This window comes from Aquarana catesbeiana, linkage group LG02 (assembly GCF_042186555.1).
Source record: "Aquarana catesbeiana isolate 2022-GZ linkage group LG02, ASM4218655v1, whole genome shotgun sequence".
NCBI lineage: Eukaryota > Metazoa > Chordata > Amphibia > Anura > Ranidae > Aquarana > Aquarana catesbeiana.
The window spans coordinates 154268874-154296710 of record NC_133325.1 but is presented as its reverse complement, the minus strand read 5'-3'; the positions used below and the strand labels follow the sequence as shown (position 1 = coordinate 154296710).

Sequence of the window (27837 nt, the reverse complement as noted above, 5' to 3'; positions counted from 1 at the left end):
GTCTTATGCCTACATACTTTTGCTCATAGCGGTCCCTCTTTTCTCATCTCAAAAGGTTGGGAGGTATGCCGGACCTGATCCCCGCTGGTGCCGTCCAAACACACTGTAGTAGGCATTGGGATGGGGCATCACAGCCATATTTTTTACTGGGAACCTTTTCCTGTCAATGGCATTTAGTGGCAGGACTCAGGAGAAAAGTGCCCATTTTTTACTGTCTACCAGTAAAATTACTGACGGTTGGCAACACTGAACCAGTATAACTTTTATTTTTTAGTCAAGAACAACGCTTGGTAAAAACATGCTCAACATTTTAGTATCTAGAAAGCCTGCATCCAGCTGGAGACAATGCTAACCACTCTGCTATTTCTGCATTTAGAAGAGAAATGAGTCCAGTCCATTTTAATAATAACACTAGTAAAAAAGGTTTATTCTTGATATCATTACTGTGAAGAAAGAAAAATCTCATGTAACTCTCTGACACTTCTCCACGTAGTTGTAGTGGTTTATATTCAGCCCTTTCCTCCCACGTCTGTGTGCCTCAGCCAGTGCTATCTCCCTCCCCAGCCATGTCCCTCCTGCTCTCCTGGGATTGTTCACTCCTTCACAGAGTCTTAGGTCACCTGCCAAGTGTTTGTGTAGCAGTGAAAGGCTGAGTACAAGGCTTCCTCTCACAGTCTTAACATCAGCCCTGAGCTTTCTCTGCTTCATATTACTTGCACTACCTGGATAGCTCAGCCTATAATGCATGGAAGCCTCCTCCACCCTCCACATTAGAAGGGGCTCATCATAACCTGCCTGACAGCTTCTGTGCGGGTGCCTGGGGCATTGTTGTGGTAGGTACAACCTGTAAAGAAGTGTGTATGGCAACCAGCAGCTATAAAGTCAGAGAGTGAAGATATACGCTACACAAGGGCTGAGCCAGTGCTGACAACAGGACATTGCAATTGTCTGCAAGCTTGAGAGGAGACATTGACAGCTGAGTTTAAGTCCCAAGACACAGGACTGCTCTTACTGATAAGCAGCCTTCTGCTGATCCACAGATAGACTCTCTGACTTGGAACTTGCAGCAGGAATGTGGAAGAATGATGCCCTTTAAATTCTCCGCCATAGAGTACCTGTCTGGAATTGGTTACCAAAAAGATGACTGCTGGAGACACCTATATAGTATAACTGATCCTGCTTCCACTGAACTAGACATAGGACAGGTCCAGTTGTCCACTGGAGATGATGGTAGTTGTGTTTCTGTTGCTTAGAAGGTTGCAATCTATGCCATCACTGTATTCTTTTGACTTATTTTGAATGACCAGAGTGGAAATCAATTGTATTGTACTTAGGTGTCTGAGATCAGATGGAGAGCTGAACGATTGCTAGTACCTTCCAGTGCCTGCCTCATGGTTCTCATTACTGAATTGCTCTCTCTAGTCTCCATTCCACACAAGATTTTGCCTTTATGTGGCATGAGACATAGGAACAAGATGCATTTCTTCAGGAGTTACTCCTATGAGATCCAAGTGGACCACAGATCTAAGGACTTTGCCAGCAGCATCCAGGGCATCCGATGGGTATGTACCATGTAGGATTCTGTATCATGAGAAGCGTTGCATGTGAGTGGCTGATCACACAATGTTCCAGCTGGTATTTTTTATGTAAGATAAGCATCTTTCCCATGTGCAGTTTACCAGCCATCCACTGAATGGAAAAATCTAAGCAGGGAAAAGGGAATGGTTGTAAGTCAAAAAACAATAGAGTGTAGGAGTCCTAAAAAAAACTGTATTTGCCGTTTGGTATTCTGAATACATTTTTTACATTTAAATTGTGTATTATCTGATTAATATTGTGTCATAATATTGGAGGTGGTTGTTCGTTTTTGGCCATCTGTCCTAGTGGCAGCGGATAAGGAACATTGTTAATGATGATACACTTATAAGAATAGAGCTAAAGGAATTGAAAATGAAATGTATTTGTTACGTTTTTTATGGTCATTAGGGCTCATTTACACGTGCTTCCAGGGCAGCGGTAAAACCGTGTTTTACCACCCCCCAACTGCTCACCTGAACACAGACAAGCAGCCGCTCAGGGCTGTACACCTGTTGTGGCCACTAATCCGTGCTTTGCGGTGGCTGCAAAAATTAGAGATCCTCTTGCATTCTATGAGCAGTACCACCACCATACACAACCCATTAAAGCAGTGCGGTAGTTTGGCCTTTTAGGAGTTAAAACAGGCAGTGAGGAGGTGACATATTGCAGAACCATAGGCAAAATAATAAAAACATATATGCTGCAATTTGTCGATAGCATTAACATGGCAGTTTTTGTTTTCTGGATCCAACTTGCAACTATTCTTTAATAGTGGATTGATCTTGCTAATAGGTCTATTGATTTTCCACTTCTTGTAACAGGTGACCACAGTGTTTGCTTTGCAGTACAAGCAATGAATTGTTGTCAGCTTGTGGACAGGGCAGCTTTAGATGGACATGTATTTTTGAGGGTGTTTAAATAGGTTAGCAGGAGTACCTAGAAGAAGGAGAACTATAAGATGCTAGTGAAAACCTAATAATGGTCTTACCAATATTAAAGCTGAACTCTGGGGAAAACAAAATATACTCTTGCAGTGGGGCTTCCCCCACACTGCAAGGGTTAAATGCCTATTTATACCTAAGATACAAGTAAAAGTAAGATGCTCTGGCAGCACACGCACTATGACATCAAGTACAATTTAAAATGTGTATTAACTGATGAATATTGTGTCATTTTGGAGGTGGTTGTTCGTTTTTGGCCATCTGTCCTAGTGGCAGCGGATAAGGAACATTGGTAATGATGATACACTTATAAGAATAGAGCTAAAGGAATTGAAAATGAAATGTTTTTGTTATGTTTTTTATGGTCATTAGGGATCATTTACACTTTTACATTTTCCAGGGAGGCAGTAAAACCGCGGTCGATCCAAGGTTTTACCACCCCCCAAATGCCCACCTGAACACAGACAAGCAGCTGCTCAGGGCTGTACGCATGTGCATTTTGCAATGCGACAATCATGGCAAAATCACATTGTATCGTGATTTGGCATTGCAGGCAGAATTGCGCTGAATTCTGCCTGCGATTCCAAATCACCTAAGTACAAACAGGGCCTTAGGGTACATTTGGAGTTTGTTTATTTTTGTTCACCATTGCAGCTTTATTGTTGTGACAATTACAACAGTGTCTAAAGTACAACTAAATGAAATGTGCTGTGAAAAGATTGTGTTTAGGCACCGTCAAATGAACATGCAGCGCCACCTCGTGGGGGCCGCTGGAAGATGACTGACCCCAAAGGTTGCCCTGACCTTGCAAGCCTCCCGACACCTCTGACACCCCAGGTTCGGACATACAGTATTTCAAAATGACAATGCAATTACACAGACACCAGACTGCGACAAAGTAATCAAGTATTTTTTACTTAAAGTTCTTCAAGCAGATAAAACAAAAATTGCTTAAGTAAATATTCTTTAACCGGCTCGCGCCAATATACGTCAGCAGAATGGCACGGCTGTGCAAAACAACGTATAGGTGCGTTGTTCCCTTTAAGAGCCGCCGGAGGCACGCATGCCCGCGGCATGGCAGGGGACCCGATCTGCGTGGCCAGTGGGCGCGATTGACGCTGGCCACGCGCGATTGCGGGCATGAGAGCCAGCACAGGGATTTTGTTCTGTCAGGGGGGAGGAGACATATCATGTGTTCCTAGTAAGTAGGAACAATGACATGTCTCCTACCCCAGTCAGTCCTATCCCCATACAGTTAGAAACACTAACTAGGGAACACATTTAACTCCTTGATCGCCCCCTAGTGTTCACCCCTTCCCTACCAGTGACATTTACACAGTATTCAGTACATTTTTATAGCACCGATCGCTGTATAAATGTCAATGGTCCCAAAAATGTATCAAAAGTGTCCGATCTGTCCACCAAAATGTCACAGTACCGCTAACAATCGCAGATCGCGATAAATAAAAAACGCAGAGGTGATCAAATACCACTATTTGTGGGAAAAAAGGACGCAAATTTTGTTTGGGTACAGCATTGCACGACCGCGCAATTGTCAGTTAAAGTGACGCATTGCCAAATTGTAAAAAGTGCTCTGGTCAGGAAGGGGGTAAAATCTTCTGGGGCTGAAGCGGTTAAGGCAGAGTTCATTAATATGCGAATTGGATGCGGATTTCCCCGCATCCAATTCTCATGATAGGAGAGTGTGACCGGCTCTCAATGGAGCCGGTTCACACAGGTCCGGGGCGGTCGCAGATTGCAAAAGGGTCATGTGCACGTTTGGGTCTGGTGCAGGTGTGAATTCAGGCAAAAATTCTCACCTGACTCACAGCTGAACTGGTGAACAGACACGCACCGAACCACAGGCACGAACTCGCGCCCGCACATATGTGAACCCTGCCTTAGTATTAAACTCTTACTCTTGACACACCTAAACAGGTGTGCAGTGCATAGAGAATTGCAGTAAGATCGATAGTAGCAACCAGTAGACTTTGGTAGAACCTCTGACCGCAGGTATAAAAGGGAAAGGAGAATGACCCTTTATGTCAGGCTACTCCCTTTAACTCCTGACGCCACAGGCTCAAAAACCTGTTCAACAAACTACTAGAAACATTTAATCTCTGAAAAGTGTTCCCCTTAATATGTGCAGATATTGTACACAAAGACAGTGTGTGTGGGGGGAGTGGAAAAGTCTTGGTGATGTAGATGTTCAGTGTCTTCAGCTAGCTTAACAAGGACCCAGAGAGATTTTCTGTACAATGGCATCCAGTGCTGCAAATAGCATGTGCAAATTGTCTCTTTGTTAAAGCTTAAGTGCAACGAAGGTGTCTGCATGCAGTGTCTTTTGAGGGTGTATAGAGAGTGGGCTTCTGCCCACTCACCAATCCTGATGATACCAGGCTCAAGGGAATAGGAAGTTGGAAGTTGGTAAAAGAAGGGATTCATTCGCACATCCTCCAAAGGCTCTTCACTCTTACTAGGCCGCTGCGCTCCTCACAACCCTCTGAGCATCCAGATCCCTGCTCCCAGCTGAAGGCCGTGGTCCCAAGAGAGCAACTCCTCCTCCTCTCCAGGCCAGGCTATATATCTCCTCTCCCAGCATTCTGCTCTTTCTCCCCCAGCTGACATAGCTGCAACGGTCTGACTTTAGTGTAAACTTGGCTCCTCGGCCTACATGTCCCTAGATCTTTCACTCTCTTCTGGGACCTCTTGCTCTGCATTCAGGAGGTGACAATACAGTGTCCAAGCTGTGAACTAGAGGGAAACAGACTCACTGCCGCTGATGTTGCAGAATGTCCCCCAATGACACAGGCAATTTAGCTAGCACCTGGCTGAAAGTTTTGTCTCTTTTTTTGCACTCCTAAAAATATCTACAGTGATATAGATATGTTTCCTATAGAGATATTTGTTTTACATGGTTGACATGATGGCAACCAACCACCTAACACCCTAGATCAGCCTATCTCAATCAGGGTTTTTCCAATGGTTGCTAGGGGTTCCATGAGCATGGAGCAATTTCAGCCTCTCAAATATGTTTCCATTGACACCAGTGATCTTTTTATCTGTGATGGGGGCATTCTTCCCAGGGACCATCGCGTCAATACAGGAGTCTCCAAACTTTTCAGTACAATGGCCATATCATACATTTTACAAACTTTGAGGGTCTTTAAAAAATGGACTCCCCCCTCACATCAGAGTCCCTCCTATGCATCAGAGCATCTTTCACATCAGAGTAACTTCTAATCAGAGCAACATACAGGAGAAGTTGCTTCAGACCAGGTAAAATCTTGTAGCGGGCCAGATGTGGCCTGTGCGCTGTAGTTTGGAGACCCCTGCTCTAATATCATGAGCTTTAAATCTGGTAATTATTAGAAGGGGTTCCCTGGGACCAGATAGTTATTTTATGGGTTCCTGTATGTTAAAAAGGTTCAGAAAGGCTATCCTAGATGCTGCAAGTATTAATTTGAGTGCTGACACCAATCCATATTTGTCTTATAATGGTAACACCTACACAATGAACCCATCTGTCACTATCTGTACAGTAAATGAGATGTATGACATTACATTTAGCTTTGCTTAGCCCATTTTCCATGTTGGCAGCCTTTGAGGCTAATGGACAAGGCAAATAGCTCTTTGCTTCCTGGAACTTTTACATAATATCCGTAAATGCTACCCACAGCTCATTTATGTAATCTGACCTGTGATTTATTTTTACTTGTCCTGAACTAATAAAAACATGTTGATGTACCCTTATTTCCAATTCATTGTGCTGATAAAAAGGTAACTCCCCCTGATTTTACCAGTTTTTGTACATAGAAGCGTCAACCATTCAGCTGTATACAAGATAACATTCTGCATTCCTTTGTTCTTGTATTAACAGCAATATCTGATTCTGTGTCCAACACTCCAAAGTAAGAGCAGCTTTTTAGGTCAACATTAAAATTCCAGCATACCTACAGGAAAGTTATGGAGAGGGTGTTAAGTGACCCTTTTGTAAATACAGCAGCTATAAAAAAAATAGTAAGTAATAAGTGAAGACAGAAGAAGCAATATCAAAATAATTAAATAACATAAAAAATAACATAATGGTAACAAGTAATAACAGACAGAAGAAGGATTAACAGAAGTAAAAAGTAATGACAGATCAATAAATTAAATAATAATAAAATAATATAAATATAACATAATGATTATGTAAATAATAATAATAATAATAAAATATACAGTAAAGTATTAAAATACTACTACTAATAATAATTCAAGTAGTAATAAGCAATAACAGAAAAAGAAGAAGCAGCAGGGTACAGTTTGTTTCCACCAATGGACTTTGCCATGTTTGAGCACATCTGCATTGACAGATTAATTAAACATAATGTAGGAAATAGATGCTGCTCTAAGTAAGGAACGAGTAAGGAATATATGAAACATCGCTTTTTCTGCAGACTGACAATCTCCAGGCATATTTGCCACTTCTAATATACCCATGTCAGCTTTGTGAAAAACTTCCATTCATCTGGTGGAACAGCTACTACAAAGCATCTCGACTGGTTTTTATGCCTGCATTGGCACTTTGTCATAGAAAAAAGAACTGCATTCTTGGTGGAAGCTTACATCAAGCTTTCAAAATAGGCCTTTCTAAATTTAAATTGTTGCTATGGAAAACAGCCCCACTTTCTTTTGCTGCAGTTTTTATGGCTTGGTTGGTGGTGGCGTTACTATTTTAGGCACATTACATGGCCAGTAGCCTGTAGAGAGGGGTCGCAGGAGACTTCTCCTCTTCCCCATGGAGCAAATGTGAAAAACTGGAGCAAGATCCACTACAGGCCTGTTTGTGAACTTTGCAGATTCCTCTAATCCTCTAGTGCCCAATGTGCAGTGCAGGGGCCACATTCCACCCTTTAGTAGTTATTCTCTGGCCCCCAGGGACAGTGCAGACAATAGTCTGTGTTTTCTTTACCTAGGAAAAATATTCTTTAAACTGGCTTCCATTAGTGTAATGGTTTGATTATTTCTTTCACACCTTACTTTTTCTGTGTTCTACATTCCTTTTATTTTTTTTTTTTACCTCTTCCCGTTCTTTTATATTTATTACAGGTACTTCAGTGTATCCAGAAACTATTCACAGCGCTTCACTTTTCCACATTTTTTTATGTTACAGCCTTATTCCAAAATGGATTAAATTAATTATTTTCCTCAAAATTCTACAAACAATACCTCATGACAAAGTGGAAAGTGGTTATTTGAAATCAAATTTATTAAAAATAAAGAACAAAAAAAATCCCATGTACATAAGGATTCACAGCCTTTGCTCAATACTTTGTTAAAGCACCTTTGGCACCAGTTACAGCCTCAGGTCTTTTTGAGTGTGATGCTACAAGCTTGGCAAACCTATTTTTGGGCAGTTTCTCCAATTCTTCTTTGCAGGACATCTCTAGCTCCATCAGGTTAGATGGGGAGTGTCGGTGCGCAGCCATTTTCAGATCTCTCCAGAGATGTTCAATCGGGTTCAAGTGTGAGTTCTGGCTGGGCCACTCAAGGACATTCACGGAGTTGTCCCATGGCCACTCCTTTGTTATCTTGGCTGTGTGCTTAGGGTCATTGTCCTGTTGGAAGAGGAACCTTCGCCCCAGTCTGAGGTCCAGAGCTCTCTGGAGCAAGTTTTCATCAAAGATGTCTCTGTACATTGCTGCATTCATCTTTCCCTCGATCCTGACTAGTCTCCCAGTTCCTTCCTCTGAAAAACATCCCCAGAGCATGATGTTGCCACCTCCATGCTTCACTGTAGGGATGGTTTTGGCCAGGTGATGAGCTGAGCCTGGTTTCCTCCAGTCATGGCACTTGCCATTCAGGCCAAAGAGTTCAATCTTTGTTTCATCAGACCAGAGAATTTTGTTTCTCATGGTCTGAGAGTCCTTCAGATGTCTTTTGGCAAACTCCGAGTGGGCTGTAATGTGCCTTTTACTAAGGAGTGGCTTCCGTCTGGCCACTCTACCATACAGACTGATTGGTGGAATGCTTCAGTGATGGTTGTTCATCTGGAAGGTTCTTCTCTCTCCACACAGAAACACTGGAGCTCTATTAGAGTAACCATCGGATTCTTGGTCACCTCCTTGACTAAGGCCCTTCTCCCCCGAACGCTCAGTTTGGCCAGGCAGCCCGCTCTAGGAAGAGTCCTGGCGGTTCCAAACTTCTTCCATTTACGGATGAACATCAGTGCCTGACTTCACAAATGCCCTTCTGGAAGAATGGTCAAACATTCCCATAGACACACTCCTATTTCTTGTGGACAGCCTTCCCAAAAGAGTTGAAGCTGTTATAGCTGCAAAGGGTGGACCTATTCAATATTGATACCTACGGACTAAGACTGGGATGCCATTAAAGTTCATATGCGTGTAAAGGCAGGCGTCACAATACTTTTGGTATTATAGTGTACATTCACATCAGTTTCTACCCTCAAGAAGCTTATAATCTAATGCCGCGTACACACGAGCGGACTTTTCGACCGGACTGGTCCAATGGACCGAATCCGGCAGACAATTCGACCGTGTGTGGGCTTCATCGGACCTGCAGCGGACTTTTTTGGTCGAAAATCTGACGGACTTTAGATTTGGAACATGTTTCAAATCTTTACATCGGAACTCCACCGGACCCAGTTCCTATCGAAAAGTCTGTTCGTCTGTATGCTAGTCCGATGGACGAAAACCAACACTAGGGCAGCTATTGGCTACTGGCTATCAACTTCCTTATTTTAGTCCGGTGGTACGTCATCACGTACGAATCCGTCGGACTTTGGTGTGATCGTGTGTAGGCAAGTCCGTTTGTTCGGAAAGTCAGTTGGAAGTCTGCCGAAAGTCCGTCGGATAGACTGTCGGACCAATCCGGTCAAAAAGTCTGCTCGTGTGTACGCGGCATAAGATCCCTAATGCACATACAATACACATATTATGGTGAATTTAGGCAGGATTCAATTAACCTACCAGCATGTCTTTGGAGTGTCAGAAGAAACTGGAGTACCCATAGAAAAGCCACGCAGGCACAGGAAGAACATGCAAGCTCCAGGTAGTGCTATGGTTGGGATTTGAACAAGCAACCCTAGTTCTGCTAGGTGGAAGTACTAACCACTTAGCAACTGTGTCACCCATATAATGGCTTTTCCTTAGTAATAGCTGTAATAATAGTAATTTTTGAGAGGGCTGTAGGAAGCACAAATGTGGGAGCAGTCTCATGCAGTGATCTCTAGCAGTAGTGTATAATGTGACTACTGTCTCCTAAAGCATGTCTCCAGCCTCCATCACCTCCTGTAGCAAGTTTGCAGACTCCGACCATCTACTGTAGTATGTCTGTAGTCTCTGTCCATCAACATTGAGAGATCACAAGTATGGTTTTTTACTTTCAATAATTTTTATTGAAAAGTATTACCAGAGCAAGCACAACACTAGCCAGAGCCCTGGCAGATATTAATGGAGACACAGTAAAATGACTAGAACATAAACATGTGCATATGACAATCCAGGGTCAACCTTTGACTCGCTAGGTAGCCCAATATTAGAGCAAATTATAAACTTAACATACCTGTGCATTTTAGAAATGCAAAGCTCTGGTTGACTCTAGGTAAATATATCATAGCGTAAACCCGTGAAACCAAAATATGTCAGGCTGTATCAAACCACAAAGTAAACTAAGGAAGAAGAAGTAAACTTAGAACAAAGAGCTGGAGAAGAGAAAGAAAGGACAGGAGAGAAGGGGGCCATATACATCTCCAGAAGGATCAGATATAACAGAACCAAGAGGCCTAGAGCTGAACATGAACATACTTAGCCCAAGGATTCCAAACAGCCTCAAAACGTTTAGTGGTATCATTAATTATTATTATTATTATTATACAGGATTTATATAGCGCCAACAGTTTGCGCAGTGCTTTACAATATAAAAGGGAGACAATACAGTTATAATACAATAAAATACAAGAGGATTAAGAGGGCCCTGCTCAGAAGAGCTTACAATCAGACACTAGTCAGTTGTTCATTTAGCATAATCCAGGATACCTTCCACCTATACATAGACATAGACACAGAAGACTTCTTCCATGATGGGGCTATGGTAAGTTTGGCAGCTAGGAACATAAAGAAGATTAATCTTTGCATTGATGGGGGTAGGTTCTCTATCGTTTAATTTAAAAGAGCAATACGGGGTTGCTGAGAAACCGGGATCAAGGCAAATACTTTATTCCAAAAACCCAGAAGTTTCGGGCACTCCCACCAGATATGATACATAGTACCCAATGAATGACAGCCGCAAAAACACAGGGGCGAGGAAGATGGGAAAGCTTGGATAAACGATAGGGAACCATGTATCACCTGATCATTACCTTTACATTTGCTTCCATAAGAGTGATATTCATTAAGCCCTTACATGTTAAGTGGCTTATCAGAGGCCAAATCCGTATCCCACACCTGCATGTAAGGGAATCTGTCAGGGGAGGCAAGTAGCAGCCTATAGATAATCGAGATCCCCCCCCCCCCCCCCCCAAGGCCTGCTTTTTGAATACACCAGGATTTATAGGGAGTCACTTTGGGATCTTTGGTAACTAACGGTCCCAAAGAATGAAGGAAATGGGAAACTGATGAAATCTGAATATTTCAGAGTGTGCCAGAGTAAAAGGGCCTTGTGGGGTAAGGAAGTGGCCAATCCTGTAGAGGCCTTTGTTAAGCCACCAGCAAAAGGCCTCGGGATCCTGACCAAGGGAAAAGCAGGATTGTTGAACAAATGAGACAGTGGATGAAATGGGGAAACTAGCTTAGGATTGTTTTGCACTCGACCCCACACCACCAAAGAGTTTGAAAAAGTAGGAGCTAAAATAGGCATCCTGCTTTTCACAGGCAGCCATTTGACAAAATTCAAGGGAATCATATTGACCACCCTCCGTTCCATAGCAGTCCAATCCAGCTTCTCTGAACGGGCATATACTGGCGATAATTGAGCGATCTGTGTCGTCTGATAATACCGCGCTAGGTGGGGAAGTCCTAGTCCTCCCTCCAATTTATGGGCAAAAAGGACCTGTTTCGAAAACTTGTGACCCTTCAACCCCAAACATAGTGAATAATTTCAGATTGAAATTTGGATAGTTCCGAATGCACAATCGCTATGGTAGAGAGCGAAAGTAATATAATAGATGAAGTAATAGTGTCATTTTGACTGAATGAATTTTACCCAACCAGGACAGATCATGGAGCATCCACCCTCGTAGATCTTCTTCCAGTTTTTTATACAGTGGGGGTTAATTGGCCTTATAAAGGGTAGACATGGCAGGTGTCAGACGAATCCCTAAATATGGGACAAAGTCAGTTCTCCAGGTGAAAGAAAAGGCACCCTGAAGCCGCGATACCAAAGGCAAAGGAAGGTTGATATTCATAGCAACTGATTTACGTTCATTCACCTGGAGATCTGATACACACCCAAAAGTATGAAGAAGACAGGTCAAGTTAGGAAGAGATCAAAGGGGAAGTAACAAAAGAGGTAAATTGTCCGCAAACAATGCGCACTTTGTCCACCACTCCATGAATATTTGGGTCGGACTGGATTGCCCTTGTCTAGTGCCCCTCGCAATTGTAATAGCGTCGGAGTGGAAACCTTAAAGTCTCACCTTCGCCACTGGATTTTCATAAAGTGAGCCATCTTGGAACCAGGCTGTGAAGAGAAGGTTGCTGGCAGCAGCCGGGATTGGGTTTGGCATCCCGCTCCACTGGCCATAAATACAGCATGAGGGTCCCAGAAGCTGTGTGAACCAGTGGGGAGCCTGAGAAAGTCTCTGGGCATGCTGGAATGGCCCAGTATTAGCAGCCGCGGCGCAGATCTCTCAGGCTATGCGGCCATCTTGCCAGAGCCCGCAAATACTCCCCAGTATGGTTGTTTTATATATTTTTTTTCCTTACCCAGCTACGTTGTTAAAGTAATGATTTAAAGTGGTTGTAAAGCCTTACATATACTTAGTGAAGTGACTGGCCTCAGGTGATACACAGAGATGAAACAAATACTCCTGCTTAAGTTGTACCTGTTTATCTGCGGCCATTTCTTCTCTACATCCATTCAAAATGCTGAATTCTAAAGCTTGTCTGGGAGTTCAGAAAAAAGGGGGCGGAGAGCTGAAGTTACACTCTGCAGAACTCAGTGAGGAGAGCTCTGGCAGCTGATTGGAGGGAAAGAACACCCCTCCACACAGGCACAGAGCTGAGGCTGTCAATCTACTGGAGCGCCCTCCCCTGTCACCATTTTTCTCTTGGTGTCAAGAAAACTTGTCATAAGTGATTCATGAAGATAGCAGAGGAACGAAGCAGCAGACAAAACTGACACTTAGTGCTCTTAATTGAGACAAATACACACAATAAAGGGATATGTTTTGTTCTTATTTCATGTCTGAGGTTTACAACCACTATAAACCAGCCATACATGGATCAAAATTATTTTGATTAAGCAGGGGCCGGCCAAATTTTGATCGATGTATGGGCAGGCTGGTTGTACAGAAGTCGATCTACTGACAGTGTGGAGACTTCCTCATTGTCAGAATACACTGATCAGTTGGGAAAAATCTGACTGGTTCATTGGTTGTATAGAAGTCAATCAGTAGATCAACATCTGTACAACCAGCCTGTCAGGTTTTTCCCGGCAGCACTTAACAGTGAATTCTGATGGTGAGGAGGTCTCCCTGCTGTCAGAATACAATAACTCAGCGGGAAGGATTCCTCCATCCATCTTGAATGTGTGGATGGGGGAACCAGGTCATTTTTTTTTTTCGTTCAACCCGCTGGTTGAGTGCAGAAAAAAAATGAACCCCGTATGGGCTGCTTTAGGGCCAAACTCCAGGCAAAAAAATCTCTGCACGCATTGCAAGGGTTAATTGCTCGTTTAAGTCTAGTGGAACAAGAAAAAGATATACTTACCGGATCCTCCCCACAGCTAGATTGGTCCCTGCATCTGCACTTCCGCACTGTAACGGTTTTGAGTCCTGACGTCATGAAGACCAAAGCAGGGTCCACAGCCCTACTCTGGACTTGAGGACGCTGAGGGACAGACCACCGCCAGATCATAGGGGAGAGCTGCCAGCTAGGGGGAGCAAAGGATTATTTAAGTAACGCTGTTCCTCCTCTCCCCTAGACAAGGAGCTGTTAACCCTTGCAGCACGAGCACAGCCCCACTGCAAAGGATGATTTGTTATCTGCCCAGAGTTGGGCTTTAACAAGTGTTTGTAAATTGCAACTTCTTTAGTAAGTCGTGCCTGTTGCAATACAGAGTAAATAAAGAGTGGAACTGTTAAAATGACTGAGCACTGTAGGTATTTTTTTTAATTCTGTAAAAAATGGTAACAAAGTCCTTTTTAACTGTACAGCTGCATCAAACATTTAGATTTTTAAGCTTTATTAATAGATAAATTGCATTACTCAGGGCCATACTGAGGCTCATGGGCCATGGCTGTTGGGAAAAACTCTGACATACTGTAAGTATAGGCTGCATGACATTTACATTGCATATTTGTTGTGCTACACTTACCGTGAAATAATTAATATACGTATTATATCATATATAGATAGTCATTAGTGTTTCTGGGAACTTAATGTGCACTCTGGTACTACCTGCTCTATAAATAGATGCTTTGGCAGTGAAGTGGAGGTGAGTAAGTATCATTATATGAATGAAAGTTTTGCAAAGAAGGATTGTCTGTGCTGCCATAGCAAACATTGATCAGCTCGATTTCCATTTAATTTCGAACCCGCTTCCCTTGTTCCTTGTTACACTACTAGCTTCTGACTATAGGTCAAAGGTCTACCTAAAAATCCTTTTAATTTAAATCCAAGCAAGTAGACCCTTGCACTTCAAAAGTGCGGGTGAATCCTAATGCCTCGTACACACGATCGGACTTTCCGCCAACAAAACCGTGGAATTTTGTCCAAAGGGTGTTGGCTCAAACTTGTCTTGCATACACACAGTCACACAAATGTTGGCCAACAATTATGAATGTAGTGATGTACTAGACATACTACGTCGTTTTTCAGCTCTTTAGCGCAACCCCTTGGGCTCCTTCTGCTAATTTAGTGTTAGTAGAAGTTTGGTGAGTGTTGATTCGCGCTTTTATTTTCGCGTTTTTCATTTCACCCTTTTCATTTCGTGCTTTTCAGTTCGTTTCTGAATGGCCGTTCGTCAACCAGACATGTTGCGGAATCGAAGGAGATAACGTGTTATTTATTATTGGCCTTGGAGTTATTGCTTTGACATTTTTTTTTTTTTTTTGGTTGAATAATGATTTGATTTGGTATATTTTCTATATTTTTGGATGCATAGAATGCACTTTTTGGTTAAGTTCTATTGGCAGATAGCACATCTATTTTATTTATATATTTATTTTAATGCACAAGAAAAAAAATTGTATAGAATAATACTTGGCTATGTGTTTTACTTCAAATGACAGTTTGGGTGTAGGCAGTTACATTTTAAAAAATACAATGTAAAATTGACAAGGGACACCAATATAGTTGTATCTTTGATCTTATGAACTATGGGATAATGGTGTTGTGGTAACTTGCACAAATAAAAAATAAAAAACATAATAATATTATTCTTGATATCACTAGAAAGAAAAAAAAAGCCTTTGAATTTTGTTTGCAATAACTCCATCAGTATCACCAGCAAAGCAGCTTCATTATTATCCCACTAAAGAAGAAGAGAATGTGCGCTGCATTTGGAGATTTTATAATTTGCCACGTCACAAATGTTAATTCTCCATTACAAACGCTAGTTTACAAGACCGACCGTTTCTGCTTCCGAGCATGCGTGTTTGTACTTTGGACTTTTTTCTTCCGATGGACTTGTGTACACACGATTGGAAGTCTGACAACAGACATTTGTTGGCGGAAAATTTGAAGACATGCTAGCCAACATTTGTTGGCGGAAAGTCCGACACAATTGTCCAATGGAGCATACACATGGTTGGATTTTCCACCAACAGCCTGACATCCAACATTTCCCGATCGTGTGTATGGGGCTTAAAGGTTAATATTTACCCCTGGCGATATCCATGCCAAAGCTTGCTAAGAAAATCATCTGCATCGTCGGAAGCTGACAAGCCCTTCTGTACTCTATGGTCTCATCTGCTGTCCACTATGGTCACTACATGAGATCAGCAGGGCACAAAACCTCCAACACACCCAGAAGTGTGCTGGATACTGAAGAGTCTTTGGAAGACAGTGGAGTTTAATGGCATGGACAGCACTTGTGGTAAATATTAAACCTTTTACTTGCAGACATGGCTTATGCTGGCCATACATGGCTTGAGTTTATGGCCAATTTTTTTTATAGCCGATTCCTGCTGAATTGGCTAAAATGAGATCTGTGGCTGGCCCCACTGATCTTGTGGCCCCACAAACTTAGATTGGAAAATCAAAGTAGTTGGGTGGTAAATTATCAGCTCAGCTATTGTAGTCACTGTTTGCGTATTCTGACAGCCATGGGTACCAATAGTAACATTTATGATATTCTAGATAAATCAGGCAAAGTAGAATTCCAGACAAAAATAACAAGATAAAAGTAAAAGCCAGTTAAAAGTTAAAATGCTAAACCCAGCTTTTAATATAATCCCCCTGGGACTTTGAAGGTAAACACAATTCTCATATATAAAAAAAAGTAAATAGACAAAACTTTGTTTGTGACAATATTAAAGTGATATTAAAGTTAAGTTTTTTTGTTTGTTTTTTTTTTTAAATAACAAAGATGTTATACTTACCTGCTCTGTGCAGTGATTTTGAACAGAACAGTCCCAATCCTCCTCTTCTTGGGTACCCTGCTGGCGCTCCTGGCTCCTCCCACCTGCCAAGTGCCCCCACAGTAAAGAGCTTCGTAAGAGGGCACCCGAGTAGGCTCGCTCCCGAGCTGCTGCTCTATGTGTCCATTCTGAGGACCCTGCCCCTCTCTCTTATTGTCTCACTGCTTGTGATTGACAGCAGTTAATGAGAGAGGGAGAGTCCTCCGAGAGCCGAGACTCTCATGCACATCGCTGGATCGTGATGGTGCTCAGGTAAGTATTGGGGGGCTGAGGGAGCTCCTGCACACAGAAGGTTTTTTACCCTCATGCATGAAGGTAAAAAAACTTGAGCCTTTAGAACCACTCTAAAAATTACTTGCACGATAAAGGCAACTATGATGCTTTAAAAGCATAAGACCAATAGTTCATATGTTCATAGGACATGCACAGTGTATTATAGTTAATCCACATCCTCTACTTCACATATGGGAGGCTTGTTGGGCCCTCCCAGAGGCCTTCCATATGTGAAATAGAGGATGTGGATTAACTATAATACACTGTGCATGTCCTATGAACATATGAACTATCGGTCTTATTCTTTTAAAGCCTTATAGTTGCCTTTACTCTTCAAATAATGTTTAACCACTTCAGCCCCGGAAGAATTGGCTGCTCAATGACCAGGCCATTTTTTGGGATAGGGCACTGCGTCGCTTTAACTGACAGTTGCGCGGTCGTGCAACGCTGTACCCAAATAAAATTTATGTCCTTTTTTCCCAAAAATTGAGCTTTCTTTTGGTGCTATTTGATCATCTCTGCATTTTTTATTTTTTGCGCTATAAACAAAAAAAGAGCGACAATTCTGAAAAAATTATATGTTGTACTTTTTGCTGTAATAAATAGCCCTAATTTTTTTTTAAAAAAGCAAATTTTTTTCCTCAGTTTAGGCCGATATGTATTCTTCTACATATTTTTGGTAATAAAAATCGCAATAAGCGTATATTGATTGGTTTGCGCAAAAGTTATAGCGGACATATCGGACACTTTTGACACATTTTTTGGGACCATTGACATTTATACAGCGATCAGTGCTATAAAAATGCACTGATTACTGTGTAAATGTCACTGGCAGGGAAGGGGTTAACACCAGGGGGCGATCAAGGGGTAAAATGTGTTCCCTGATTTTGTGTTCTTACTGTGGGGCAGAGGGGACTGACTATAGGAGACTCACAATCTCTCTCTCCTCTCCTCATAGAACTGGGATCCCTATTCTGCCTCTCATGTCCGCGATCGCTCGTGGCCGGTGGTCATCGCGACCGCCGGTCACGAGCATCGGCACCCCCGCTGTGCAGCTGGCGCGTGGGTGTGCGCCTGCTATCCCACTTAAAGGGACCGACGTACAGCTACGACGGTTCGCAGGATCGCGCCGACCTGCCACAGTATAATGACAGCGGCTGGTTGGCAAGTGGTTAATATTGTCACAAATAATGTTTTGTATATTTACTTTTTTATATAAGAGAATTGTGTTTACTTTCAAAGTCCCAGGGGGATTTGTGCTTGTTCTTCTATACTATATACATATATTAGGGATGGTGGTAAACTCTATTCTTCTGATGACACCTTATATGTAAGCTTTTAATATAATATTCACCTTCAGAGATCCCCCTGCAGTATTTCCTTCTGCCGCTAGATGTCCTCAGTCTGGTAGCCAGCATTATTCAACCCACTTTTTCTGAGCCCAAATCACCCTGGACCCATCCCAACCTGTGACTGGACAGTATAAGGAAAATCAGCAGAGTGATGAGCTCATCTTTATGTCACTCTGCTTTCTTTTCCTATCAGAATGCTTCTTGTTAGCATGTTCTTAATCTTCCTCTCACACTGCTGGACAGGGAGTACAAAAGGCTGATACAAGGTTAAAAGATAAAATACATTTAATTATGTATTATTGATTACAGTGCTGCATTAAATGGTGTCTTATATATCTGCCCAGAGTTCAGCTTTAAGAAAAGCCTTATGGTTGGTCGCTATAGGTTATTGCAACTAATAATAAACCGGTTAATCTGTTAAGGAAGCAGTAAGCATTAGGTATATTTAAACAGTATGCAAACTGATATGGAAGTCATAAACTAAGCTATATGGCAATGTCAGGTGCTTCTAGGGGCAGACTAGAGAGAAACATACAGAGTTAAGAGAGTCAATATGGAAGGACCTAGCTGAGTGGAAATGTTTGTTTAAGGTGCTGCTGACGTTCATAGGCAAAAGAACCGTGACATAAGAATCCTAAGCAGGTAGAAATTAAACACACAGTGATCATTTCACACAGGATTTCTGCCTTTCTACATTTGAAGCCTCTCAGTATTTCTAAGACATGCTGCGAACGTAAAGGTGCTGAAACGCATTGGCCAAGCAAGACTTTCACTCTTAGGGGGTGGTTTATTGAAAGAGCCAATTTCCTAAGCCCTTCTGTACTGCCTATATCCATTAAAGTTCATGGCATACAGGAATTTGCACTATATATGGCTGGATATGTGAAGCGAGCATAGATTAAAGTGAAATTGCCCTTTAGTAAATCAGCTGCTTTTCTGTTTTTAGCAAATAGTTGCACTCCCTGCATTCTATGCAAGAAGGTAAAAAAAACTTCTGTGTGCAGCCCCCCCCCCCCCCAGCTCCTCCTAAATACTTACCTAAGCCCCATCTCAATGTAGCGAATGTGCAGTTGGGCAGTGGCTTTCCCGGCTGTCTGCCTCCTCATTGGCCCCTTATAGTGGATGTAAACCCAATGTCATCCTTTCTAAACTACTGCCATAGGAGTTATCTATAAGGATATACATGCCTCCTGCATGTATCTTTACCTGTCAAATGTCTCCCCTCTGTCTGTTATTAGACCCCAAAAACTGCATATTCTGTGGGTGGGTCTGTTGTCTGGAGCTCGGTGGGTGGAGTCGTGATGTCAGTAGACTCCCCGCCCACCTCTACACTCCCCTTGTCAATATGCATTTTCTCCTGTGTATTTCTTACACTGAACTTCTGCTATGATCTCTAACATCCAGTGAAAAGACAGGAAAGTAACCACATGACTTCAGCATGCCAAATCATGGTGAGGTGTGGAACAGCCAATCCTTGCAGAGCTGCTGAAGAAAGGAGTGGGGGAGGGAATTAAAAAATAATGCATGTCTTAGGCTAGTGCACGAGATGTAAATCACCTGTCACTCACAGCAAGGGGAAGGATTTGACAAAGTTTTTCTCAGTTTGTCAAGTTTTATCTCACTGAACAATAAAAGAGGATTGCTCAGAGATGGATTAACTCTGTGTGGCAAGACTGGGCTCAAATGATAGGAAGTCTTATACTCTACATTATGACATAAAAAAAAAAAATTCGGGTTTACATCTACTTTAACAACCAATGACTCAGTCAAAACACAGTAGTATAAAAAAAAATCACTAAAAACACAACCAAGTCGCCCTTAAAATTGGATCAGATCGCAGCTTCACTAGTGTGAGCCTAGCCTAAATGAAGTACAGAAAGAACATCTCTGAATAATGCTATGTTTCTATGGGTATTTACCTTAGTTTGCTTCCTGTTGCCCCTGTAATGGGAGAAGATATAGGTTGCTATTGGTGATGTTTCCTTCCAAAAAGAACAGCCCCAATCCTCCTATTCTGGGGTCCCCTGCTGGCACTCTGGGTTCCTCCGCTTATCCCTGAGCCTCCATACGAATCTGCCTGCTATGGTGGCACACGTGGGCTTAATCCCCAAGTTGGCTATGTGTGTGTATTGAAACATACAGTGCGGCTTGGCCTGGCCCCTTGCTCTCTAGTCACTGAGATTTGATTGACAGCAGCTGCAGCCAATGGCTCTCGCTGCTCTCACTAAGTTCAGTGAAGAGAGGGAGAGAGAGCAGCCCTGGAATCAAAGGGCTCTGGTGGGTGATTAGTGGGGTGGGCTCATGGGCGTCCGCAGAACTTTTTTCGGGGGGGGGGGGCATCTTTTTAGGGTCACCCATGCAACGCCCCTTTTTGTCATTATCACATTATCATGGTCAGAGACTGCAGACGTAGTACAGTCCCTAGGATAAGCAATGGATAATGGCCAAAAGGCCCTCTTACCAGACCCAGCAAAACTACAGCAGTGATCCCTCCGGCTAGACGATTGCTCACTCTGGGTTCCCCGGGGGCGACTCTGGTTAGTAGTGTAGCATGTCTGTACCCTGGTAGTGGCTCAGTCTTTCTCTCTCTGGTGGTGCTGGGCAGCGTGGCTCTCTCTCTGGCTTGATGGTGTCACCCCACTGATTCCAGGGGGGGGCACTTGACCCCCCTTGCCCCTACCTGCGGACGCCCATGGGTGGGCTGCATATAAAAGGTTTTTTTACCTTATTGCAGATCCTTTACTGTACAACCACTATAGTTCAGAATGTACTGAAATATGTTGCAGTCAGGTAGTAGCTAACAATTTCAGAAGAAAGCCATCAATGGTAGCCATCAATAATTCTCTTATTATAGGTTTGTATTCAAATGTCTAATACATATAATACCATGATATGAAAAGCACTGGGGCTAGTTTATAAAAAAAATTTAGCATTACACCCCCACAGCCTCAAATTAGATTTTTTTTCCAGTTAATTCCCCCTCCCTTTAGAATGTAAGCTCTATGAGCAGGGCCCTCCTGTCCCTTCTGTATTGAATTGTACTGTAATTGTGCTGCGTAAACTGTTGGCGCTATATAAATCGTGAAGAATAATAATAATTCAAAATTAATAGGTTGGTGTGGGAAACAACTCAGCATTTGCATCTGTTTTCTTTGATCTAATTCTTTTTTTGTTGTTGATTAAACACCATTTGGAGTTGTGAATCGACTCAAAGCTTGGTGGTTGCTATTACATATAATCTCTGTACACATATTAAATGAGATGTCTACAAAAGAATATACTGGACAATCCGGAAACAATTCACATAAACCAAAAAGCAAGTGATACTAGACGTGTTTTCAAATGAACCTGTCCTTATATAATGATAGATTAATTTCGGCTCAATGTGTTTGAGTACATTGTATAATGGCCTCTTAGTAGCTAAATTTAAACATTATTGATATAAAAATAAACAGTGACATTTGCTGTTTTGCTGGAACCATTGTAAGTGACTGCACAATAAATAGCGATAGCTATTTTTACCCCTGGCAGGATGTGTGATTGTTTTTTAAGTCACTTAGGTGTCGTAAAGCACAGGAACAAAGCTCAGTGGTTACCTAATCTGCTGATTATAATTCAGTTGCAGTGACATAATACTGGCCATAGAAATATCAATATAACAACTTGGTGAGCATAAGGAAAAGTGTTCTTATTATATACAGTATGATTTTTCTCCTCCTTATTTTATTACAGATATTTTAAATACTATATTGTCAAAAGTATTGGGACACCTGCCTTTACACGCACATGAAATTTAATGGCATCCCAGTCTCAGTCCGTAGGGTTCAATATTGAGTTGGCCCACCCTTTGCAGCTATAACAGCTTCATCTCTCCTGGGAAGGCCGTCCACAAGGGATAGGAGTGTATCTATGGGAATGTTTGACCATTCTTCCACAAGCACATTTGTGAGGTCAGGCACTGATGTGGACAAGAAGGCCTAGCTCGCAGTCTCCGCTCTAATTCATCCCAAAGGTGTTCTATCGGGTTGAGGTCAGGACTCTGTGCAGGCCAGTCAAGTTCCTCCACTTCAAATTCGCTCATCCGTGTCTTCATGGACCTTGCTTTGTGCACTGGCCCAAATCATTTGGTGGAGGTGGATTATGGTGTGGGGTTGTTTTTCAGGGGTTGGGCTTGGCCCCTTAGTTCCAGTGGAGGGAACTCTTAAGGTGTCAGCATACCAAGACATTTTGGACAATTTCATGCTCCCAACTTTGTGGGAACAGTTTGTGGATGGCCCCTTCCGGTTCCAACATGACTGCGCACCAGTGCAGAAAGTAAAGTCCATAAATACATAGATGAGCAAGTTTAGGGTGGAGGAACTTGACTGGCCTGCACAGAGTCCTGACCTCATTCCAATAAAAAAACAGCCTCTATACTACATTATACATTCATGCAATGAACAAATCTCCAGCTGCATGCTGCATGCAATGGACAAATCTTGCACTGCAGTTATTGCATCCTGACAGCTGCCACCAGCAATGATTGGATGCAATTGCTGTTCGGCTGACAATTTTCTGTTTGGTACCTTCAATTTTTCAGTTGAAAGCTGGCAGGAGGGAGGGTGGCAACAGAGACGCCCATGAAACAAATTTTCCCATTCATCAAGCCAAAATTCACATAGTACAGTATCTGGCCAGCTTGAACAGGATCTGTAGTCCCCTTACGTTATGGCCCCATCTCTCTTACTGGCGCCACCATTTTTGATGGTCTGGTGCATGCACAGATGTGCCCAAACACTCCGCTCGTCCTCTGGGACCTGGCAGAGCCTTCCAGCAGATTTGCGCATGCACAGATGCATGGATCCAGCAAGATAAGGAAGGCTCAGGAAATTTTGTTTGGTTGTCTTCCTACTAGCATCTTGTTCACACATGCATGGGGCACAAGTGTCAAAGGTCTCTGCCAGGTACTGAAGGTCGGGACGTGCCCTTCAGCCCATCTATGCATGTGTGGCTCGGGCGTAACATAATTTTTGACTAGGCGAGAAAGGAAAAAGTACAAAAAAAAATAGAAATAAATTAAAAAAAAAAACAATTATGGGAAAAGAAGAAGGCTGGAGTCAGAGACAAACATTTCATTTTTGGAGGTGAAGGTCTGCTTTGAATGCGAATCCCTTTATTGTTGATTGGCTAATTTTGTCTGAACTTCAAGCATAACAGATAATCAATGCTCTGGCAAAGATCAGATGATTGGATGTTGAAAAATGCCATGTGTGCTTTAGCAAAAACATACAAACTCTTTCACAATCTATGATGAGTTTAATATACTGTAGTAGAGCAGCACAGGATATGTTGCGGTTGTTTGACTAAAAAGGAGAAATTCAGGTATCTACAAGCTTGAGTACTACACTTACCTCTACAGCATCCTTCTCTAGATCTGCTGTTGTAAACTGTGAGCTCTTTCCGCTGCTTCAGCCACCACCTGCACACTTCTTGTATGTGAGCTCCACTGTGGTTATTCAGGAAATCCCTACACATGTTTATGGGTCCAACTACACAAAATGAGCAGAGCACAGGAACTAGAAGTATGTAACAGCTGAAAAACGAGAAAGCCAAGATTTCGCTAAAGCAGATGAAGGATGTCATGAAGGCAAGTGTAACTTACTTTTTACATGTTGTGTGTGGTGTACGTGATTGAAGTATATTTGAAGGAAAGGCATACATATACATAGTATTGATAGTGATTAATCATAAAAAGGGTATTAGCTTGGGTTTTTGAAAAGGTAGTTCATGTCTAAGTGAACAAGGCCGCAAGGCTGAAATGCGTTTATAGCTGCTGTCTGTGTCTTTTATTGAGAATCAATACATTTTGAAGATTTTAAAGAGCAAGCAAGGAGTTGCATACCATCTTTTCTCATGATTGCTACTGCAGCTGTGCAACTGCCTTTCCGCACCCAAACAATCTTCTGATCATATTGGGTAGTAGCAGTGGCGGCTGGTGCTTACCATTTTTGGGGGGGCGGCACAACCAACACTATCCCCCCCGTGAGAGACACAGGCAACAGCAACAACCCCCCCTGCGTGGGAGACACAGGCAGCAGCGATCACCGGCAGCAGCAACAACCCCTCTCCGTGAGACACAGGCAACAGCAACAACCCCCGCAGCACCAACAACCCCCCTGCGAGAGACACAGGCAGCGGCAATAACCCCCGCAGCACCAACAACCCCCCTGCGAGAGACACAGGCAGCACCAACAACCCCCTGCGGGAGACACAGGCAGCACCAACAACCCCCCTGCGAGAGACACAGGCAGCGGCAATAACCCCCCTGCGAGAGACACAGGCAGCGGCAATAACCCCCGCAGCACCAACAACCCCCCTGCGAGAGACACAGGCAGCACCAACAACCCCCCTGCGAGAGACACAGGCAGCACCAACAACCCCCCTGCGAGAGACACAGGCAGTGGCAATAACCCCCTCAGCACCAACAACCCCCCTCCATGAGACACAGGCAGCGGCAATAACCCCTGCAGCACCAACAACCCCCCTGTGAAAGACACAGGCAGCACCAACAACCCCCCTGCGAGAGACACAGGCAGCACCAACAACCCCCCTGCGAGAGACACAGGCAGCACCAACACCCCCCCTGCGAGAGACACAGGCAGCACCAACAACCCCCCTGCGAGAAACACAGGCAGCACCAACAACCCCCCTGCGGGAGACACAGACAGCCGCAATCACCCGCAGCACCAACAACCCCCCCCCCTCCGCGGGAGACACAGGCAGCGGCGATTACCTTATCTAGTGGGAGGCATGGAGGAGACACGGAGGCAGGGAGAAGGAAGAGCCGGCCGCTCCAGCGAGGACATAGACATTCTCCTTCTGGCCGATTGGAACCCAGAAGACACGATTTGCCAGGGAGTCATAAGACTCCCTGGCCAATAGGGGCTTCCTGATTGGCCCGGGAGAGAATTTGGCAGAATAGCGAATATTAATTTGCTAGTGTCACACAACTTGGTGGGATCAGGGCCCACTCTCTGTGCCAGGGGGTCACCCTATTTTGAAGCCTATTAGAGCCTCTGGCTCCAATCAGGTGCTTCAAAAAACACACCCCCGCCTATCCCCACAATTGTAATTCATGCGCCTGGCGTCCTGAAATGGGCCGGGCGCATAGATAGGGAGGGTGGCGGCAGTGTTAGGGGGGGGCAGTGCCCGTGTGCCCACAATGCACGGGCCGCCACTGGGTAATAGCACCCTACTTCTGCTCTAATTTATGGAGTTCATGTCTAAGTAACTTTTTTTCATGAGGAAGTAAGTTTAAACCTGGATGTTGTAAATATATCTGATGTAACATATTTGGGTTTGGCTAAAGCAATCAGTGCTGTTCCTAATAATTTCCTGGTACAGAGCACTCAAGGATTAGAGAAGCATGTATGTATATAGGTAACACAATGTTTAAAAAAAGAGAAGACAAAGGGTAGTTAAACAGAACATGTTCAAATAGGTTAGCTATGGCATATCACAGAGTTCAGTGCTGGGCACCATTTTTTACAATCTATTTATTAGTTACCTGGAGAGGATTAAACCAGAAATAATCCAGCCAACATCTTCACCTGGTCTTCTAGTGGGTTCAGCATCTTCAGCTATCTTGATCGGCCAACCTGCAATGACATACATATGAACAGGAAGCTTTTATTCCTGCACGTAATTTATATTTTTCCTGGGCAAACTTCAGCGTTAATTAGGTAGAAATATTTCTATTTTTGTCAGACACAAAATTATGTAGCATTTTTAAAAACCATAGCAGACACAAAATTATGTAGCATTTTTAAAAACCATAGCATATGGACATATTACAGAAGGATATTGACAACATGGCAATATGAGCAATAAAATGGCCAATTAAACTGAGTGGCAGTACACCCTCTACATTAAATGGAGTAGTGGTGGGGACAACAGAGATGGAAAGAGATTTAGGAAAACTAGTTATTAAAAAGCAAAACAGCCCCACTTAATTCAAAGTGGCAGCATCAAAAGCAAACAAAATCTTGGGGTGTAAAAAAGGTAGATAAGAAGACGTAATGCTAGAATAATGCCGCCCCTTTATTTATTCCGTCAACTATTTGAAGACTTATGCCCTGTACACACGATCGGATTTTCCAACAACAAAATCCTGGATTTATTTCCGATGGATGTTGGCTCAAACTTGTCTTGCATACACACTGTCACACAAATGTTGGCGGAAATTCCGAACGTCAAGAACGCAGAGATGTACAACACGTACGACGAGCCGAGAAAAAGTTCGATAGCCAGTGCGGCTCTTCTGCTTGATTCCGAGCATGCGTGGAATTTTGTGCGTCGGAATTCTGTACACACGATCAGATTTTCCGACAACGGATTTGGTTGTCGGAAAATTTGAGATCCAGATCTCAAATTTTGTTTGTCGGAAATTCTGACGGAAAATGTCCGATGGAGCCTACACACGGTCGGAATTTTTGACAACAAGCTCCCATCAAACATTTGTTGTCGGAAAATTCTATCGTGTGTACAGGGCATTAAACTGTCCCACCCATATCATTATGGGCATGGGAGAATCAGTATAGTGATGCAGATCTAGAGTTGCAATGTTTCTTTGGTGTACACTTTGACTGTGGACCTCTGAGGGGCCATAAGAAAAGATGAGAACCTTTACTTAAAGGGGAATTTAACTCACCTAAATATTTGTTTATTACATTGTCCCTGCTCTCTCTGTCTTACTCAAATCCTAAAAAAAAAAATTAGGGCTGTGGAAATTAAAGATTAATTCCTCGATTAATCGATTAATTTTTTTGATCGCTCAAAATTCTTTTGATCGGTACTCACCTCTCCGCCGGCTTCCGGGTCTTCAGGGAGTTCCGTCGGAGATCCGCTGATGTCACGGACATCGACGTCACCGGACTCCTCCCCCCTTCCCTTCGTTAGCAGACGGAGGCACTTGGGGAAGGGGGGAGGAGTCCGGTGACGTTGAAGTTCTGATTGAACGTAACGCATAGAGGGGAGGAGCTACGCATGACGTCACCCGCTGCTGCCCTACGGAACTAACACGATTGTCAGCTTTACATGCTGTGTTTTTATCATCTTTATGTGAGTAGTTTGTGTTTGAACACAAAAATTAAATCTTATACTTAAGCGGTGAGCACTTAGATCTTTTCTTTCTACCCATGACCTGGCGTCCTTGCTGAGATCTAAGGAGATGTGAGAGAAGTTTATGGTCCCTGTTAACCCTTTTGATACCCGCTGCATGACCACCGGTTTGCACAGGGGTCCATGCCATAAGGTGAGAGTGATTAGTTAGACCGGAGGTGGAGGGATTGTCACGCTACTGTGGAAAAAAAATTACTTACGTCAGTGCTACAGTTTGAATTTAAAACGTATTTGTGTGAACTGTGAAGTTAAGTCATGTATTGTGGAAACTAACTAGTGTTGGGTGATTGTATATAGTGTATACCACATTTATCACTGACTAATGCAGAGTTGCAATGCAAGGAGATCAGCTAAAAGTAATTGGATCTGTATGTGCGTTATAATTAATCGAAATTAGTCGATTAAAAAAAAAAAAACGATTAATCGAACACGAAAATTTTAATCAGTAACAGCCCTAAAAAAAATATTTTAATTTTTTGCTATTTTGTTGATTTTTGTGCTGCAAGGCAGTACTTACAGGCCCTGATGCCTTCTGGGATTGCTGTGACACAGCTATCCCAGGAGATAGTGTGTAAAAAGCCGCAATGTGCGACGCAGGTGCATACGTATGGCGAATTTTCCATGCACAAATGCCATGGGGCACTGCCCATTCTCAAGAAGCTGGCAATATGTGTGTGTGCGTGTGGTGGATGCCAGTAAGAGACCAGTGGCGCATCAGCAAATG

The 27837-nt window shown here is 43.1% G+C and overlaps 1 protein-coding gene across 1 annotated transcript in view; it reads left to right on the top strand.

Annotated features, from left to right (window-relative positions):
* Positions 1-585: 585 nt before the first annotated feature.
* The window catches only part of RAPGEF3 (Rap guanine nucleotide exchange factor 3), a 184337-nt gene continuing 157085 nt past the window's right edge, over positions 586-27837 (top strand). Inside the window, exon 1 of the mRNA XM_073613650.1 lies at positions 586-1562. Coding sequence (XP_073469751.1) covers positions 1392-1562 — 171 coding nt within the window. The 5' untranslated portion in view covers positions 586-1391. The remainder of the gene's footprint in view (positions 1563-27837) is intronic.